The following is a 20,947-nucleotide window of genomic DNA, read 5'->3' as shown; positions in this document are numbered from 1 at the left end:
GACATCCTAGTTGCCTTGAAGTCAGTCTTCAGATGAAGATATTGAACTCCTCCAGCACCAGGCCTGTCTGGATGTTGCCATACTTCTGCCTTGATGATAACAGACTGAACCTCTAAACCTGTAAACCAGTCCCAATTAAATGTTGTCCTTCTAAGAGTTGCCTTGGTCATAGTGTCTCTTCACAGCAGTGAAACCCTAAGACAATAACTAAGTTGATACAGGATTTTAAATATATCAATGTAATTTAATAGTACACTGTATACTACATAATTATTTAGTATTTGTTTTTGCAATTTAAAACAACTGTACCCAGGGGCTAAATAAACCTCATATCCTATTTTATAACAGGATTAACATCAGTAGAAACATGCAGAATGTTGATAATAAACCCAAATTGTTTTCTTCATGTGTGTGTGTGTGTGTATATATATATGGCAAAACTTCTTCCTGTGCTGAAGTAGTTTTCAAACGTTTATCAGCACAAGCTACTTTTCACTACACTATGAATTTTGTATGAAATCAGCTACCATAGTTTTACTATTTAACATCAGAGAACAGTTTCCTAGTGAAAGATTACACAAAGCCCAGCAGATAATTCCTAAGCCATCAATGAACTGCAATGGATTCTTTACCCCTAAGGACCAGCCATGCTTCAGACAGTGCAAACCACATCTCAAACTGCTGTTGAGACTCGTTACTCAAGACTTGGTGATCTGAAACCTTGAAAATCTTGAGATAAGTCCCAACAGGTTTTTGCTAATTTAAAACCATTTTTAATTTTTAAAACTCGTATGGCTGTTGTCTTCATGCCTATATAGCATGTGTGCATGCATGGTGTCTGAGGAGGCCAGGAGAGAATATATCCCTGGAACTGGAGTTATGGATGACAGTGAGCTGCCAGGTGGTGCTAAGAACCACATGTGGGTCTTCTGGAAGAGCAGTCAGTGCTCTTAACCACTGAGCCATCTCTCCAGCAACAATTTAATTTTCTATGTTCAATGACAGAGTCTTAGGTTCTTTACCTGTTAGGAGTGTTCTGAGGTCCAAATGGAATGACTGTTAATTGTAGCAATGTGAGAAGAGCTCCAGTGGAGAAGTTCATCATGCATTCCAAAGTCCAACAGAAATTACTTCTGAATTTTACAGTTCTTTTACTTATACAGCTTAGGTGTGTAACTCTCACTGCAATTGAGATCAAAGCCAAGGCCATTTTCTCTCTCTCTCTCTTTTTAATCCCCTAATTTATATGCAGTCCTTAACTTCATAAAAAGGGTACTCTCCCCAGACTGTTCATTAAGACACAAAGAGGTAGGGAGGCCCCCCAGGAGTCTTCTGATGGTCAATGATCAGTGTCCTCGTATAAAAAAAGCAAGATTGTACGTTTCCTTAAGAGACACTCAAAGGCCAGGCAGTGGTGGTGCTTGCTTTTAGTCCCAGCATTCAGAAAGCAGATGTAGGCAGATCTCTTGAGTTCAAGGCCAGCCTGGTCTACAGAGCTAGTTCCAGGACCACCAGGGCTACATAGAGAAACCCTTTCTCAACAAACACAAACAAACAACAACAAAAGACTTTAAATGGGGGCTAGTGAGATGGCTCAGTGGTTAAGAGCACTGACTGCTCTTCCAGAGGTCCTATGTTCAATTCCCAGCAACCACATGGTGGCTCACAACCATCTGTAATAGGATCTGTTGTCCTCTTCTGGTGTGTCTGAAAACAGCTACAGTGTACTCATATACATAAATAAATCTTAAAAAAAAGACTTAAAAATGGACTTACAGTTGTACTAACATCTACTAACCACTGGGAGGGACTGGGTTAGTCTGAATTACTCTTCCCTGATCTAAGGTTAGAGCTGTCTATGTTGCAGAGATCCACCACAATAATTTTAGGACAGTCATGCTCACAGGAAAGGTATTAAGGGCATTAATTACTATAATTTTTGCCTACCAACATAAGCATTTAAAATTATAATAAGATCACAGACTATTAACAAATATTTTTAAATTTTTTTATTTCAGAATTGCTGTTATGTACAGACATCATAAAAAAACACACACACATATACTGGATATTTTCCACAACATAAGAGCTGGGAATAAAGTCTAAGGGCAATTAGAGCTGAAACTGTCCCACAGAAGTTCGAGGATGGCCCCTCCTTAAATGTCCTTGATCACCTCCTCCAGTTCTTCCTTTGTGAACATGTGGAAATTCTGACCAGGCTGCACCGTGGCTAGCTGCAGAAAAACAGAAAGGGGTTAATAAGCTTGGCTGGGTTCCTTGTTGATGGTCCAAGCTTGGTCAGAAGTGTTAGCGAGGCAGCTGTTTATTAGGAACTAAGGGATCTGCTGTCCTAGGATATCCTTTACAGGCAAGCAGGTCCCTAAAATAACTCTGCGCACACACACACACACACAATTTTGTTTAAAAGATTTCTGTATTTCATTTACATGAGTGTTCTGTCTATATGCATGCATCAGATCCCACTGTAGATGGTAAGCTTACATGTGGGTGCTGGGAATTGAAAGACCTCTGGAAGAACAGCTAATATTCTTAACCTCTGAGTCATCTCTCCAGCCCCTAGAAGTATATTTAAAGTAGGGCCCAGCCCTCAGGATGGCTCAGGAAGTGAAGACACCTGTCACTCAAGCCTGACTGCCTGAATGTGGACCTCAGATCCTGCTGTGGAAGGACCAAATTGACTCTTAAAGAGCTTTTCTCTGCCCTCCACAATCATGCCATGGTATGCCTGCCTGCCCTTATACACACCATACATAGAAAATAAATGTATATATAATACAAACACACGCACACATACACACACACACACTTGAACATAGAAACTGTACTTAGATGCCAACATGTACTAGGCAAGTACCCTACCACTGAACTACATTTCCAGCCTCAAAGAAATATATTTAAAGCATATTTATAAACTTCCAAAATGAACTTGTGTGATGAGTTACTTAGCCATCCTGTGTCACTATTTCCTCACTTGTAAAACAGGAACACTAAATATCCAGAGTAGCAGTGAGGATTAAACATCAATCCACGCAAAGTACTTAGGATATTAATAAGGAACAAATAATTGTTAGCTATCATTGTTAGGTATTTTTTCTACAGCTGTCTTTGTGGCAACCTAACAACAGAAACCCGTTATTTTGGTTAAAAGGAGAATGAAGAGAATCCAGTAGCAGTACAGTGAAAAAGCATTCTGAGTATCAGGAAGAAACAGCAGCCAGCATTTCAGATTAACACAGCATGCGCACATGAACACACACACACACACACACACACACACATCCCACACACACTCAACTGACACCATGACTGGGGGCAAACTTGACAAGCAGGCATTACTTCACATTTGCCTCAAAGGGTTTTGGTGCTTGTTTAACTTAAAAAGATTTATTTTTTAAGTTTATGCTAATGTGTGTGGGCCTGCATGATTTTATATGTACCACATGTGTGTAGGAGCCTGGAGGCCAGAAAACAGTGTCGGATTGCCTGAAAGTGGACCTATAGGCAGTTGTAATCATCATACGGCTTCTGGGAACCAAGCCTACCTACATTCTCTGCAAGGCCAGTAAATGCTCTTAACCACTGAGCCATATTTCCAGGCCTGTGGGCTTGTTTTTAAAGTCTTTTTTTTTTTCATTTTGTTGTTTTTAATTTTAAAATTATACACAGGTGTACTTTATATGTGTGGAAATGTGTGTTCATATATTTAAGTGCATGTGCAGAGGGAGGCCAGAGCAGCCTTGGCTGTTGTTCCTTGGGTGCTATCTTGTTTTTGCTTAGATGTGCTACTGGCTGGGAACGTACCAAATATGCTAGGATGTCTGCCTGCATGCCTGCCTGTCTCTCAAGCCTCAGGGAGCCATCTATCTCTGCTTCCTAAACACTGGGATTACAAGCACATACCATCATGCCTGGCATTTTTACATGAATTCTAAAGATCAAACTCAAATCTCTGTAAGCATTTTACTAAGCTAGCTCCCAATCCCAGTCTACAGCATTTAAAAATAGGATTACTTTGAAATTTAGCAGACAAAATTAGCATAATCTACAGTCTACAATTATTATTTTTTAAGTAAAATTGGGGTGTGTGTGAAGACATCTAATAAATTGGTCTAGGTAAAGATTATAATAAATGCTTTCCTCACAAAGCCTGTCTAGTAGATTCTCCCAAAAGATACATTTAATTACACAAAATGCCAGAAGAATTTCAAAAATACTTTACAAACCTGTATTATGCAATGTGCTCTAGTCCCTATAGCCTATGAGGTCTATTGTACTGGCACTACAAATGCCACTACTCTTAAGGTAGAGCTTTACCCGAACAGTGTCAGTGAGGACAGAGATGTAGTAGCCATAAATGCAATCAAGACTACAGGATTGTTTTGTGAGGTCCCTCATGTCCTAAGGGTAATGTGCCCAAAAGATTACAGGGACTAAAAACAGAAACTGGGCAAACTGAGTAAGAAGATCCTCCAGAAGCAGGAGGCAAATGACTACTAACAGGTTCTGAACCCTGTGCTGCCTTCAGGAAGTTACTCATCACTACACAAGTAAAAATAACCAGTATCATTCGCATAATGATGTGCATTTACATAATGAATAAGATTCTTTTCTACCGATTTCACTTTACTTTTATAACACCTCCAGGAAGCAGGTACACAGATGCTTGAAAACAGGACTCTAGATACTAAAGTCCTGCTCTTCACTTACTAAGGATGCTAAATGCCAGAGGCTTTCAATGTCACCTACTGTTAAAATAAGAGCGCTGAGTGTTCAGAAAGGAGAGGCCCAAGAGTCCAGGGAGGCGCTGGGGAAGAAGGGATTTATGAGTTGTGTATCAACTGGTGAGAGCGTGACAAGGTAACTCCATGAGGACATGTGGAACAGAAGATGAGGTAAAGAGGAACCCTGGCTCACATCTCACGCAGTGTACATTACAGCAGTGTAAAGCACAGAACCTAAGCTGTGGTGGAACATATCTTTAAACCCCATCACTAAGCTACCTAAGTCAGGAGGACAGTAACTTTGACTAGCCTGGGCTTCACAGAATTTCAGACAGCTTGGCCCACCTAACAAGATCCTATCAGAAACAAAACATGGTGGCACATGCCTTTAATCCTAGCACTTGGGAGGCAGAAGCAGGAGGATTTCTTGAGTTTGAGAACAGCCTGGTCTACAGCATGAGATACAGAATAGCCAGGGCTACACAGAAAAACCAGTTCTCAGGGAAAACAACAACAACAAACAAACAAAACAAAACACTCAGGACTCACAATAGTCCTGGGAACAAAGCTCACCCATACACCAGTCATTAAGCAGGGAAAGCGCTCCACTGCGGTGGAGAACCACCACCAACTCATAATGCAAGGCAGCAGAGACTAGATTTGGTTACGAGAGGTCGAAGTCTTGTAGGTTCTGGTGTGAATGACAAGTACCTGGGCTGGTGCTACCAACCAGGATTAGATATATTAGGGGGCTGACATCAGATCCCATTACAGATGGTTGTGAGCCACCATGTGGTTGCTGGGAATTGAACTGAGAACCTCTAAAAGAGCAGTCAGTGCTCTTAACTACTGAGCCCAGACCAGGCTGACTGACACTCTTTCCAAAACACTACACTGAAAGAACAAAGAACTATCCCTGTAGCCTCAAGGCCTTCACTGTGAAACCAAGAGCTAATATCTGAATTCTGTTGAGGTGCCAAGACTGTCATCCAGGACCAAGAACTTCAGAAAGGCACTGACAGCTCCCCTAAAGGTCAGGATCATCATTAGTTGTTGGATCTCACATCTCAGAGACTAGCAAGAAAGAGAATTTTAAAATGTAAATTTTAAAACCACCAAGGATCCCCACAGCAGTAAAGAGACAACTAATACAACCAGGTAAACTTCAAAAATATACTGAGTCAAAATTAAGACAGACAGAAGGCACACACTATACAGACTCCCTTATATGAATGTATAGAATGCAATTTCCATGCATTTTCCACTGAAGAAACCATGTTAAATTAAAGCTCCTTTCTACTTCTGCTCAACGATAACCTGGTCCCTCATCTTCCTTGGACTCCATTTCTAGTACCTACCTTTTCTCTTTTATGGCAGTCGATGAAACCAACAAGATCTCAAGACTCCCGTGCTTTAACTAATCAGTTGTTCACCAGGAATTAATTCTACCAGTCAATCTATCAAACATCCTGGTTGGTGCTGATTTGGTTTAGTTATTGACTTGTGACTACAAAATCAGTTATAATAGTCAGTGCTTTTTCAATCTTTTTAAAAGCAGTAATATACATATATATCACATCTCTCAGGGTAACTGCTCTTCTAGCCTGAAATAGTATTTAAGTAGTCCAGCAATCATTTCCCTCATTGTTACCTCCCTTTTTCCTACCTGTAATGCCTTGTGCCTCAATATTCCCCACTCTCCTTAATATTTCATAGCTACACTCACCCAACAATCTCTAGCCAAACACAGGACATCTTTTCCTGTTTATTTCAAAACCTACACATGTACTCACCATTGCCTCCTTTTCTACCTACTGTTAACACTGTAAAAACCAGCATCCAGAATCGACCCAAGCTTCTCCAATTTTTATTATTTGCCACACCCCCTATTCCACAATGAAAGAGAGAAAAAAATCCTGTTTGATTTTACAAGGCTGGGGCGAGAACCCAAGGGCCTCTGATCCTTTGCAATGCTACTGTTCTCTTTTCCTGGGGTGTGCTTTGGCTTCCTCCTCCAGACATCAGCTCTTCCAGGATGTTTCCTCATTCTCCTCTAGGCCTATGTTAACATGGAAAGCTGTTCTTACTGAGTCCAGAAGTTCCACCTACAACCTTATTATCTGTGTGTGACACAGCGCAGCACTTAGCTAGGGACTGGAGTTCCTGTGTTCTTTCCCTGCATCTGGCATACTACCTAGAACAAAGCTGACTACATATATTAGGGTCTAAAGAACAATTAATTTTACTTTTTGAAACACCTTTGTTTGTACTGTCTTTCACCCCTTTACAATTTCCTATCATTAATTTCTTTTTGTTTCTTCAGTGCTGTGTTTCTGCTGACATCAATCAGTCCTAAGAAAGAAGCACACCCGGTCCTTTCCTTCACTCTTAAATCCACTGCACTCTGGCTCCCACCATCACCATTTCATTAGCACTGATTAAGACACAAATGCTATCAATGACCTAAAAACAGAACAGGCAAAATTTGTTTTCTTGATGTAGCCAGCCTTTAGCAATGGGCGTGAGGCAGGAAACAGTACCTCAATGTTCGTTGCGTTCAGCTTCTCCTCCATGACTTGCTTGAGGATGATGAGTGAAGACTTGATGGCTTCCTTCAGAGTCATAGACTTCAAAGAGAGATGAGCTGTTAGTTGAACATGATCCCTTCCCTCAACCCTCCTCGCATCTCTGAAGAAACAACTTAGCTGATATTAATACTTTACATCCCAATTTGTATAATGTAGTACATTATATAATAATGTAAATACTCAAGTATACATAGAATATACTTAGTCAGAAGAAAAATGTCTTACTTTGAGCTACTAACTCTCATATAGCAAATCATCTTTGAGAAAGAGGAAAAGACTGTACATCCCCAGTACATATCTGAATTAGATTTAGAGGATGATATAACCTGGGGAACAGCCTAATAATACCCAAGTGACCTAAAAAGGAATCCAATGATTCAAAAATTCACTGTTCATTTTATTTACCTGTCTTAGGGTTCCTACTGCTGTGATAAACACCATGACCAAAGCAACTTTGGAAGGAAAGGGTTTGTCTCATCCTAAAACTCTCAGGTCATGCTCCACTGAGGGAAGTAGAGACTATGGAGGAATGCTGTTTACTGGCTTGTTCCTCCTGGCTTGCTCAGTTTGCTATCTTATATACCATACCCCAGAACCAGAGATGGCACCACCTGCAGTGAGCTAGCCCCTCCCATATTAATCACCAATCAAGAAAACACCCTATAGACTTTCCCACAAGCTAATTTGATGAAGCATTCTCTCATACCTTGTGGTAAACTTCTTGCAAGGAGCTCTGGGCACCCTCTGAAGCAGAGCCAATTGCTCTCGCATCACACTGTACAAAAGTCCCAGATGGGTCCATGTGAAACCTGAAAGACAACAATGCTTAAGCGGCGTCTCATGCCACAACACCTCACTAAAGCAGCCTAAGCATTTTACCTGGTAGCCAGGACATGCCACTGAAATACTGAGGCACAGACCCTAAAGACCTTTTATTTTGAAAAAACAGTTTTTAGAAGGTCCTGACTTGATATACACACCTACGTACACATAGAAATGTTACAATAAAACCTACTTTGTGTGCTAAACAAAAAATTCAAATTTAATATTCAAATTGAATGTTAAAACAATATTTTTTTTTAAAAGAAGAAAACGTTAATAAAATCATTAACTTCTCAGGTCTTTGGGTGAGAGAATGACAGAGAATATGTATATGGTATATATACATAACCATGGCCCTTATGTACACCTAAGACACCAAGAGAAGAATGACCACGGTATTTACATATCTTACATGTAATACACCACCAATGTGAGAATGAGAATCAGACAGTAACAGTAATAAGGTAACTTCTAATTCTTCAAAGAATTAGTGCTGGTTCTACAGAGGTTTCTTCATGGATCCCCAAAGTAACAGCACAAAAACACTGGCTCAGAAGCCTTACTTTTCATCAATTATTGCTTCTTTCCTTTTATTTTTTATCTCATTCACTGGTTGGTTGTTTTTCAAGACAAGGTTTCTCTGTGTTGCCCTGGCTGGCCTCGAACTCATGTAGATCCACCTGCCCCTGCCACCGGTTTCTTCCCCACTCCAAAGCAGTGGTGGGAAATGGTACTTACAGTTGGGGTCCTTTCTCATCAACTCCTCCGAACAACAACGCTACACCAAAGGGACGAGACTAGAACCAAAAAGAATGAACTTAGAAGAGGCTACAAATAATGAGAGTCCTCAGAAATGTGTGCCGAGGACCAACGTTCTCAGTCCTACAGAACAGCATCAGCTCATACGCATCAGAACTCACTCACCATGGCACCTGGATCTGCATCCTCTTCTCCAAACTGCAAAGCCAGATTGGACACTGCCTGGGTCACACTCTCGACTGTCATTGTCTCATTATAGGTGAACCAGTGGTTCTAGAAAAAGGGTAAAGAAAGATACTGCTTCTTGGTAAGAAGGACCATCACCTCAAGCTCACATGCCTCTTCTGTTTGGGACAGGGTCTCACTATATATCAGACCCAGAACTTACAACCCTCCCACCTCAGCCTCCCAAGAGCTAAGACAGATCACCTGCCCAGATCAGTATGTTTTTCTTGATTAACACTAGCCACTGAGTGCTGAGTGCTTAGGATTATATCAGAAGAGGAAAGGCTCTGACTGCCAGATACTATGGCATATGCCCATGATCTCTACCCTCAAGAGGATGGTGAGTTTAAAGCCAGTTTGAACTCATCACAGAAAGACCAGATCTCAAGAGGGGGCAGGGAAAAATGAAGGGGAGGACAGAGGGTGCATACAGATAAGCTCTGGAAATAAGGATGCCCTAGAGGCTGCTACCCTTGCAAAATAGTAACACCTAAAAACAAAGCAGCAGGTTAAGTCTTTTCACAAAGTCAGTGTAAATAACCAAGTGTCAATTTTCTTTAAATACTGACTTTAAATCATTCTTATTAAGTATAAAGGACAAACTTGGAAATATGTGCAAAAACTTCTACCTTGTGATTAGTTGTTTCCCTTATTAGCCTACTACAGTCAAAGCACAGATAGTCAAGGATTTGTTTATGGGTTTTTGTTGTTTTATTTAAAAAAAAAATCATTCCTAACCAGTACTTGATACCCAGTAAAAATCATTGCTTATCAGATAAGAACAATTTTACAAGCCTGGCAGTAGAAGTGGCTGCCAGAATATCCTTTTTCTATGACCACATCCTACTATGATGGTCCCACAGATAGATCCTCAGTGCATGCTTTATGTAAGGTAAGCCTAGAAAAAGCAAGAGGCTGTAGGCTCTATTGACCAGAGCTTGCTTTAAGTTGCAATGGCTGGAGAGCTAAATCCTAAGTCCTGAGGGTTTTAGCAGGGGAATGGACCCAACACTCCCAAGAGCCATGTCTAATATCAGCACAGATACCTGCAGGTAGCTCTGTCATCACTAAACAATGGAAAGCCGGGAAGATGCTGATCTTACCTGTGTCTCCACTCTGGCTTTATCAATTAAAGTTTTAGCATCAGCAATTAGCCCACTCATGGCACAACCTGCAATATAAAAGCAACAGTGACCAATGAGGCAAACCCTCTAGAACTTTCATTCACAGCCACTAAGTAAATACTCTCCTTTCTCTACTCCTGGTCTATTCTGATATGGACACAGATGTTCACCAAGGTATTCATCATGATGATAGTAAACCCTCTAAAACTGTGAGCAAGCCAGAAGAAAAGTTCCTTCTCTTAAGTTGTCAGATATCTGGTCACAGTGTAGAAAAAGTATGAGAATACTCATGACCACTGAACCCAGATAAAACTCTTTCCTCCGTCACATCCTTACTGAACACACACTGTGCACCACCACAAATAAGACCATCAGTTCCTGGAAGACAAGTGCCATGCCTCCCTCTCTATATCCATGAAGTCTAGCACGATGTTTTCTCTGTTGAGTGAAGTGACACTGACCTACCTCCAAAAGACTGTTGACCTGAGATATGGCAGACAACATTCCAATTGTAAGATCTGTTTCACTAGCTGTGAAAGGGGATATTAAGCTCCCAGTTACCATAGCATTTAGCTCTTATGGCTTTTGAGCAATTAATTACTTTGCAAATGTTTTAGTAATTGGGCTGAGTAGGTAAGATAAGCAAATCTGGACAGCCAACTACAACACCAAGATGTAACTGTAAAAGTATGTATCTTTTAATGCTACATTGTTAAGAGCAAAGCAAGAAAATTATACTAAGACAAGAGAAAGGGCAGAGAGGGCCAGGAGAACAGTTAAGTCTCACACACAGGAACAGGCTGGTCTAGTCAAAGTTCGTATGACTCCTCTAACACTCTGAATCTCACACACTCCAAAATCTTTGAGAATTACTTTCTTCTCAGTGGACATTACAATTTTCCACACTATTTCTGCTCCAGCTAGCTTACTACCAAGGTAACATTCATGAATTAAGACACAGCCATCACAAGAACTAGCCAAAGATCCAATCTTTATGTATTTAAATATCGTATTTGCCATAATTGGGTTATAGTTCAGTGGTAGAGTGCTTGCCTAGCATGTGAGAGTATCTTCAGTTCAATCCTAAGCACTACAAAAAATATAATAGATGAAAAGACTTTCTGGTAGTAGGTTAAGATAACTGAGTTCTGAGTCTGCTTTCCACTGCCTAAATTTATATATAGTGGCCTCCTACATAATAGCAAATAAAAAGATAAGCCATTTACTGTGTGAACCTCTTTGGGATCACAGAAGATTGATTAACCCACAGCAGACCCTACACTAGACAGCGTCCACTTATTCCTTACCTATATGAGCGTCAATCTCTACAATCTTCTCAATGCTGCTAGGCTCCATTAGCGGGGAGGTAATTCTCTTCTCCACAGCTAGACACACACCCTCTGAAGTCTGGATGCCAATGGCCGTAGAACCAAGCTAAAACAAAACAAAGAAACAAAACCCATGCCATGGTTATCACATACAGCTCAAAGAAATCCCTGTACACCTTCCTAAGTAGAAACTCAGTTATCTATACCTAGGATGCAGGAAGAACAGAAAGCACCTAAAGAACACTACACTGTTCCCCTGAATAGCAAAGGCATTTACAGAATCCTGTACTTGAGCTTACCTCAAATGAGCAAGGTTTGGTTCCCAGTATCAAAAATGGGGTGTGATATCCAATAATGTCAGAACACATCTGAAAACTTATCTGTATTAACACTAGTACTGAGAGGAAAAATTCTAAAGTTGTAATCATAGGTTTTGTTTGTTTTCTTCTGGAATTGGTGGCTTTTACCTCTGCCATCTATATTAGTCTGTCCAATAGGTTATGCTTCCCAAGCCCATGTTACCCTGGAAAAGAAAAGAGGGAAGGAGCAGGAACAGACTGGACGACCATCCTCACTAACCACAGGGAAACACTAACTTAATCCAAAGTCACACTAGCAGTCCACAATGTAGTAAAGTCACCTCTTCATCTCCATGTCACCTACACACTTCATCACTATGTACTCAACTGTCTGCAAAATAAAGACAATCCTGAGAACTCCATAGAGAAAATGGTACCTAGCACACAACAAACACATGTTCCTGTTACATGGCCCACTGCCCAATCTCTTTGTTGTGAAATGGTCCCATCATAAAACTCTAGCCAGACTGAAGCCAGATTTTCTTTTTTTCTTTTGTTTAAAGAGGCCCTGGCTGTCCTGGAACTCCCTCTGTACACCAGGCTAGCCTCAAGCTCATAGAGAGCCATCTGCCTCTCTGCTTCCCAAGTGCTGAGATTAAAGGCATGTGCCATGATGGCCCGGCTCAGGCTGAAATTTTCTATGTAGACCAGGTTTGTTTCTGCCTCCTAAGGTATGAGCCACACTTAGCATCTTTGTTTCATCTTTAGTCTCTTGCTCTGAATGGATTTTTTATTGATACACTGAGGGTAAAGTGTTATTTTTACTGTTTATCTCAAGAACTGATACATTCAGTATTACCTTTAATTAAAAACCAAATGAATTTCTCATAATCTAATGCTATCTTTTACCTCCAATTTTATTACTCACTACTAACTGACTAACCCCTTAGGTACAACTAACACAACTGTTCAAAGTACTACATGACTAGCAGCAACACTAGCACCCTCCCTGAAGCTGTCTCCCGTGGAATGTACTCTCCTTCTGCCTCTCCAAATTTATCCACTAGTCATACAATCTCCTAAGACCATGCTTTATCCCCTGGATTTCCACTATATCTACTTATTTCTATACAACAATGTCCCACAAACTGTAAACATTGATTAAACCTGTTATTGTAATAATAATAATAATAAAAGACCCGCAGAATTCCATAAATCTTTTAAAAAGTTTTAAATCATTTTTATTTATGTGTTACTTTGTGTGTATGTTCCCTTGTGTGAGATGCCTGCAGAGGCCAGAAGATGTCAGATCCTGAGGCCTAGAATTACAGGGGTTGTGAGCCACCCAACATGAGTTCTGGGAACTGAACTCTGGAAGAGCAGCAGTAACTACTGTTAACCACCAAGCCATTTCTCCAGCCCCCTCCATGAAATCACACAAAAAGCATATTTGACCTGTCTTTAGACTGAACATGGTCAAAATATTTGATTTTTTTAAAAATTTATTTTATGTATATGAACACTCTATCTGCATGCCAGAAAAGGACATCGGAACCCATTACAGATGGTTGTGAGCCACCATGTGGCTGCTGGGAATTAAAACTCAGGACCTCTGGAAGAGCAGTCAGTGCTCTTAACTGCTGAGCCATTTATCCAGCCCCAATCAAAATGTTTCTGACAAAATATCTGACATAAAGCACCATAAAGGAGGAAGGGTTTATTTTGGCTTATGGATACAGTGCATCTCACTAGGGAAGACATGGTGGCAGGATGGGGAGCTGTTGGTCACACTGCACACACCGCCAGGAAGGACATGAATGCTAGTGCAAGCTTCCTCTTTTTATGAAGTACAAGAGAAAAGCACAGATTTAGGGTAGGCCTTCCCACCACAATTAACTGGAGGCTTGCCTCCTCAGTGATTCTAGAACCTGTTAAGTTGACAATCAATATTAACGAGTACATCATGTCTTATGTATACAGATTACTCTCAAATGCTCAACCATGAATGAGCAGTTCTACTCACACAACTGCTGATTAAGTCTATAAAAGTTGTTATGTGTAAGCTATTTGAGAGGTTTCATTGACTGTTCCCAATCCTCTAGGCAACTGTGGGTAGGCAGAGAACAGATATGCAGAAATCTATTCCATAATAAACAATGTGTAGATGATGCCTAACAATGCTTGTGTTCTAAATACAAGGTGATAAAGGAGTTGAGAGTGGGGCTGGGGAGATGGCCCAGCAGGTCAGAGCAGCTGCTGCTCTTGAAGAGAACCTGGATCCCGTTTGCAGCACCCACACATTGGATGGTACATAACCATATATAATTACCACTCCAAGGGTTCCAGTGTCCTCTTCTTGCCTCTGAAAGCATTCCACACATGGTGCAAATATATGTAAGGAAAAACACCCATATAAAAATTAAACTTTAAAAAAAAAAATGAAGTTTAAAGTGCTGTCTCTGGGAAGCTGAAATTAGACGGCAAATTTAGTCTAAAGGACTCTGTTTTTATTACATAATTTATAGAGCCATTTTAATCTTTGATTCTAAAACCACATATGTGAATGCCCTAAAAATTTAAAAAAAAATCTAAAACCATTGCCCAGAAAATTAAACCTAAGACTTATGTGTTCTCTAACTACCATATTTTTAAAACTTGGGCACAGACTGGACCCAGGGCTTCTCTTATGCTGGGCAAACACCCTACTACTGTGCTACATCCACAGCTACCTGTTTACTGAGGATCTTGAATCCTCAACCAAACAAGATAGAAACAATTCACAACTATGTTTATGTTTTTCCTACTAAAGCAACTCTCAAATGGGGACTCTCTTTCCTGATACCAACACTCAGCAATGCCTGCAGACATTGTGCTGTATGGAAGGGTAAGGGTAAGGGTTAATGCATCTAATAGGCAGTGGCCTACACCAGAAGCCCCACAACACAAAAACACTTTCAGTCTACTCAATTTGGATTCCAATTTTCCAAAATACCAAAAATTCCAACTGTTATAATAAAAATAGTAGTTGGTTAAAGGAGTGTGAAAATATTTTCTAAAAGAATGGCTAAAACACTTTCCCCAAATGCCCTTTGGCAATGTGTGAGGCTGTTATGAGATTTCCAAATCTATACTATTGGCTACTATACCTTGATAGCCTCAATGGCATATTCCACTTGAAATAATCTTCCTTCAGGAGAAAAAGTATTCACACCCCTGTAATTAAAAACAATAAAAACTACATTAGAAACCTTCAGAAGTATACAGCAAGCCTTTCAGTCTTTTGGTGTACCAACTGTTTTCAAGGCCCTCAAATCTATACATAACAGGATGTTCTGAGTGATGACTCACCATTCCCTACCTTCTCCTTTATCCTACCACAAGCTAAGTCATCCTGCCTCACATCAGCTCCTCCTCCATGGTAACATCACTGCCATCCTACGTCCCTGTTACCCTTTACCTAACTATTGTCTAAGCCTCCTAACTGGGGCCAACATGTTCTTCCAGTCAATTAATCTTTATAAAAACAACTGTGATGAGGCAACTTCTTAAAGAAAACATTAAAGGCCTGACACAGTGGCTCATGAGTGTGACTCCAGAACTCACAACACTCAGGCAGAACGGATCATCACAAATTACAGATCACTTAGCTCTGGGTCACCCTGGGATATAGACAATGCCTTGTCTTTAAAAAAAAAAAAAAAAAGACTAAAAAAAGAGAGCTGGAGAGATGGTTCTGCAGTTAAGAGCACTAGGGGCTCTTTCAGAAGAAGCACTTACATAGTGGCTAAAACCCACCTGTTATACCAGCTCTAGGAGATCCAACACTCTCTGGCTTCAAAGGACACCAGGCATGTACATGTTACATGGACACCTCCAGCCCCCACCGCCAAAAAAAGGAAAAAAAAAAAGCCAAAACGAAAAAGAAAACTGATTGCACATAGTGCCTACAGAGTGAGATCCAAATTCTAAGTCTATCGAAGCTGTCAGTATCTAGCACCATCCTAGCTTTTCCATAGCATCTACTAATCCCATCATATATATGTGGTAATCAGCCTGGACTTTTTCTCAAATGTGTTATGCCTTTCCACTGGTCCTCCTTTGTTCATCCTTTATTATCTGTTGGTTCTCCTGGTCTTGGTTTATTAAAAATTCTACTTTCTCTAGACCTGTTTGAATTATCAGCTTCTTTGTGAAGCTTTTCCCCAACTCCAACAATGAATGTAACCTCTCTCATCAGAACGTCCGACTTAGTTTCCTCTAGTAATATCAATACACACATTTCTGTCTCGAGTTACAGTTACTCTTGCCAACAGAAGAGTAGGGATCTTGATTCTGCACACTGCTGTAAAACCAGCTCCCTAAACAGTGCTCCTTGTACAGAGCAAAAGCTCAAGAACATTAGCTAAATAGAGGCCTGTGCTTTATTCAGTCTTAGCAGATACAAAGGGGGAAAAATCCACAAAGCAACTAATACATACAAATAAATGGGCAAAGCTCAATAAAGCCTTTCAGATGAGGATCACAATTTTCTTAAAATTCTATCACCTAAAGATGACTCTCTTCAATGCTCTGAAAGCTAAGTGCTAATGACCATTTTATCTGGCAACAGGAAATAGTTTTAAAACTTCACCTGTATTTTCTGAGTTAGCAGAAGGATAAAAAAATGCCATTCTGGGAGCTACAATTTTGACAGGTTCAATATATATTTGCCAAGAAAAGTAAATTCTCATACCACCTGGAACAAAGAAAATGTCTGCTTTCCCTAACTTTTAAAGGAACTCAATGGTGTGCAAAACTGCTCAAAACAGAAACTGAAAGTTACAGTATCTACAGCATTTATGACAGTATTAGTTAGCATTTTCAAGACTTAAAAGCTTTTAGGTTGTTTGCTTTTTTAATAAGCACAACCACACAGCTTTGACTTTACAAAACATTTAGCCTTCAACATAACAATAAAATTAACTTGCTTTCAACTCTCCCCCACCCCTTTGGTCAAATGGACTCAGCATACTAAAACTCTTCTGAGAACCACTGTACATTCTAGTTCCTACAGAACCAGATTGCAGTCAATATATCCGGGCATAACTGAAACTGCCTTCCCGCTTAAAAAAAAAAAAAAAGATTAAAACGTACAGCACAGCACGGATTCCTACAAACTCATTCAACAGTCTTTGGTAGCTTTCTATTCAAGGGAAAGTCGTTTCACTTTTCTTTTTCTTAAGCAGTCATACTTAGGTTGAAAAGACGAACGCAAGGCTGGTGAGCCTCTAATCTACTCCAGGTTAAAGGTCCGAGTCCGGACCCCTCTCCGCCGCCTGCCTCCAAGCAGCCCCAGCTTCTTGCTTCCTCGGGGAGTCGGGACTAGCGGTGACTCAGCGGTAGCACAAGTGCAACGGGTCCGCTCCAGTGTAGCTTGGGGAATCTCGCCGGGCGCCTCGGGAACCAGATTCCCTGGGTCCCGCCAGACTGAGGTCCTCCGGGCGCCCCATGACACTGCAGAACCCAGGCCGCGGCCCGGGCCCCAGGCCCGCCCACCCAAATCTCGACCTTGCTGCTTCCCGCTGTACGAACCTGTCGTACTCGGACCGAGTGAGGAACATGGTGAGGACAAGAGGAGGCGGCAGTGTATACGCGGGGTTTCCAAAAGCCACAAGACTAAAAGCAGCACCCTAATCAAGCACACCGCCACAGCACCAAGGACCCTGCAGCCGTCTGCGCGTGCGCACGCGACCTTTTTAGCCCGCCTTCTCGTGCCTCCCTTCTATTGGCTAATCGATATTTTCGCCGCTATGATTGGGGTGACAAGCTTCCTCACCGGCCTTGGGTTAACGGGGAGGGCGGGACTAGAGCGCACTTCCGCTTTCCGTCACCCTTGGTTGCTACGGGCGCTGGGACTCGAGGCAACCGGTGAGAGTGAACCTCGCAGAGGTGTGCGCACGCCGCGTTTTGGACAGCTGCAAGACTTGGACTGATAGTTGTGTTGTTGGGATCGTGACGTAAGTCTCGCCGGCTCGCGTGACTGCAGCCTGGGGACAACGGTCTCTTCGCGCTCATCTGCCCATCTCTTCGCCGTCTTCCTGGCTCTGTGGCAACCGGAACCAGCTTTGCTAAGGACTTTTTGACTTGGGTAGAGATGTGTGCGCTTCAGTGCAGTCTCGACCAGCGTGCCCGGCGATTCTGCCAGCCAGGCTTGTTGAAAAAAGTTTTAAAAATTGATAGGTTCTAATCTGCAAGAACGTTTTTCAATTTCCTGCATAGGTAAGATTATTTTACCTAGTCTTTCCTGGATTCACACACATAGCACCACCACCCTAGCTATCCAAGTTTCAGACCCAAAGACCTGGAGTTTAGGACCTGAGATTTAGATTAGTCACTGCTTTTTCATGAAGAATATGTACCTTCCTCTGTGTGTGTGCGCCTTATTTGCTCTTCCTAAGTACAAGAGCAACTTGAGAGCTTTTTAAGAAACATGGTAAATGAATCATATATCAAAGAAGGATAGGTTAAGAAGTCGTGGCCCTCTAAGAATGTAACTCGGTGACAGAGCACTTTCGTCGCATGCATGAACCTCTGCCCAGTCTTGGCGGGAGTGGGGTGTAAAGTGGTCAGAGTACAAAGTTTCAGGTAAGATTAATATCTAGTGGAGATATACTATACACCAGGATAACTGGAATTAATATCTTACACTTGAAATTTTTCTAAGAAGGTAGATTTTTAATCACTACAAAAAAAAAAAAACCAACAACAAAAGGGCAGAATGTAGTGACTGCTAATTTAACTTAATCATGATATATACATATATATCAAAACATAATTCTTAGCTTAGCAGTTAAGAGCACCTGATGCCCTTCTAGATACCCGAATTCAGTTCTCAGCATCCTTGTCAGGCTGCTCGTAACCACCGTTTATTCTAGCTCTAGGGGATCCACTGCCTTTTTCTGGCCTCTGCTGGCACCTAAATAGGTGCCATACATACCACACAAACACACACACACGCACATGCATGTACACACACGCACACACACGCACACACACATTTAAAAGCCTTTTTAAATATCATTCTGGGTTGGGTGTGATAGTGCCTTTAATCCCAGCACTCAGGAAGCAGAGGCAGGGGATCTCTGGGAGTTCAAGACCAGCTTGGTATACCTAGTGAATTCCAGGCCAGCCAGGGCTATGTACAGAGACTCTATCTCAAAAATAATTTTTTTAAAACATTTTTTATATTGTAAATGTAGGCAACTGCTGTTTGTCAATTATACCTTCATGAAGGGGAAGTCACAGGAGGGAGGAAGGAGCTGGGTAGTGGGCCACATTTTTCTGAAAGGGAAATCTTGTTTTTTGTTTTTAGTGTAAGTACTTACTTTTAGCCTATGCTGTCTTGAAACCATGTAGCTTAGGTTGTTCTGGAACTCAAGGCAGTTCTCCTGTCTCAGCTTCCCAAATTCTGAAATTACAGGTGGGCAACACCAAATGCAACTCTAGCTGATTGTGGGTAAAAAAAAGAAAGCTTATTATTTTTTGCATCCTCTGAGTTCAGTGAGAGACCTTGTCTCAAAAAATAAAGTGGGAAGTAATCGAGGAAGACACAGATGTCTCTTCAGCTGTATGTGCTCTCTCACACACATATTCCCACCACTTTTTTTTGCTGTAGTACTTCACAGAATGTCTTGCCTATAATCATTCAATAAATGACTCCTTCATGGACAGTTAAGCCAGATGCCCTTCCCAGGGAAATAATGAAGGAGGCAGAAGACAACAGATGGAAAGGTTCTTATTCATGAGTAACGGAAAAGGCAAGGATCAAGGCTGAGTCTTGGTCCTGAACCTTGCATCTTCAGGTCTGAATCTTGTGTGGGGTGATGGTAGATGTGTGAATCCAAGGAAGGCCTGGCAAAATAACCTCAACCATGTAGAAGTTTGGTTTGTATTTGTACTTTCTTGTCAGCTAGAACCTACAAAGGTGCAGACCAGGAATATGGTGGCCCACTGGTAAAAGGCGCCTACCACCAATCCTGACACCCTGAGTTCCATCCCCAAGACCTGCATTGTTAAAGGAGAGAACCAACTCCTGCAGATTTTCCTCTGACCTCCACACACACTTTCTTGTCTACTTGACACAACCTAGACTCACCAGGGAAGAGGACCCTCCACTGAAGAATTCCCTAAATCAGACCAGCCCATAGCTACGTCTGCAGAGCATTGTGTAAGAGAGCTGGCTGAGCATGCGCTGGAGAGTGAGCAAGCCAGAAGCCGCACTCCTCACATGGCTCTGTGACCTGGAAGTAGAAACCAAATAAACCCTTTCCTCCCCAAGGATCTGGCCTTTGGTCAGAGTGTTTCATCACTACAACAGAAAGCAAACTAGGATACATTCCACAGCACTTGTGTCCATACAGATTTATTTCTTTTATTTATGAATAAATAAAAGTGTACTGTAGTTGTCTTCAGACACACCAGAAGAGGGCATCAGATCCCATTACAGATGGTTGTGAGCCACCATGTGGTTGCTGGGAATTGAACATAGGACCTCTGGAAGAGCAGTCAGTACTCTTAACCACTCAGCCATCTCTCCAACCCCTGTAATTTGAATTAAACAAAAAACCCTACCAACTTTTCTCAACAATATGCCAGATTGGCTGAAGCACCCTCTGTACTGTGCACATCTCTGTCCCCCCAAAAGCTATTAAGAATCTCACCAGGCAGTGGTACACATCTTTAATTCCAGCATTCAGAGGACAGAGGCAGGTGAATCTCGAGAGTTCAAGGCCAGCCTGGTTTTTTTACACAGTGAGTTACAGGACACCTGGGGTTACATATAAACCCTGTCTTTAGGAAAAAAAGAAAGACAAGAGAAAAAAAAATCCTAGTTTGAAATCATTAAAAAACCAACCAACCAACCAACCTATAATTACCCAACTTGCAAATCTTTTTTACTATATGGAAAGTAGAAATTTTTACTTTCTTTCTTTGTGTGTGTATATCTGTTTGTTTCTTGTTTTGAAGCAGAGTTTCTCTGCATAGTCCTGGCTGTCCTGGAACTCACTCTGTAGAACAGGG

General features: G+C 41.4%; 1 protein-coding gene across 1 annotated transcript; it reads right to left on the bottom strand.

Moving 5' to 3' along the window:
• Positions 1-1,994: 1,994 nt before the first annotated feature.
• Positions 1,995-17,835, bottom strand: Psma5 (proteasome subunit alpha 5). The gene is made up of 9 exons (XM_028757303.1): positions 17,459-17,835; positions 15,034-15,100; positions 11,568-11,694; positions 10,240-10,307; positions 9,077-9,184; positions 8,891-8,949; positions 8,037-8,139; positions 7,283-7,369; positions 1,995-2,234 (listed from the first exon to the last, which is right to left on the bottom strand). Exons 1-9 carry the CDS (start codon positions 17,485-17,487, stop codon positions 2,157-2,159), a joined length of 726 nt encoding a protein of 241 aa, XP_028613136.1. The 5' UTR covers positions 17,488-17,835; the 3' UTR covers positions 1,995-2,156.
• Positions 17,836-20,947: the final 3,112 nt, after the last annotated feature.

Source organism: Grammomys surdaster, unplaced genomic scaffold (assembly GCF_004785775.1).
Source record: "Grammomys surdaster isolate TR1022 unplaced genomic scaffold, NIH_TR_1.0 126158, whole genome shotgun sequence".
NCBI classification, from domain to species: Eukaryota; Metazoa; Chordata; class Mammalia; order Rodentia; family Muridae; genus Grammomys; species Grammomys surdaster.
The sequence above is the reverse complement of the archived record's forward strand: the minus strand, read 5'-3'. Positions and strand labels throughout refer to the sequence as shown.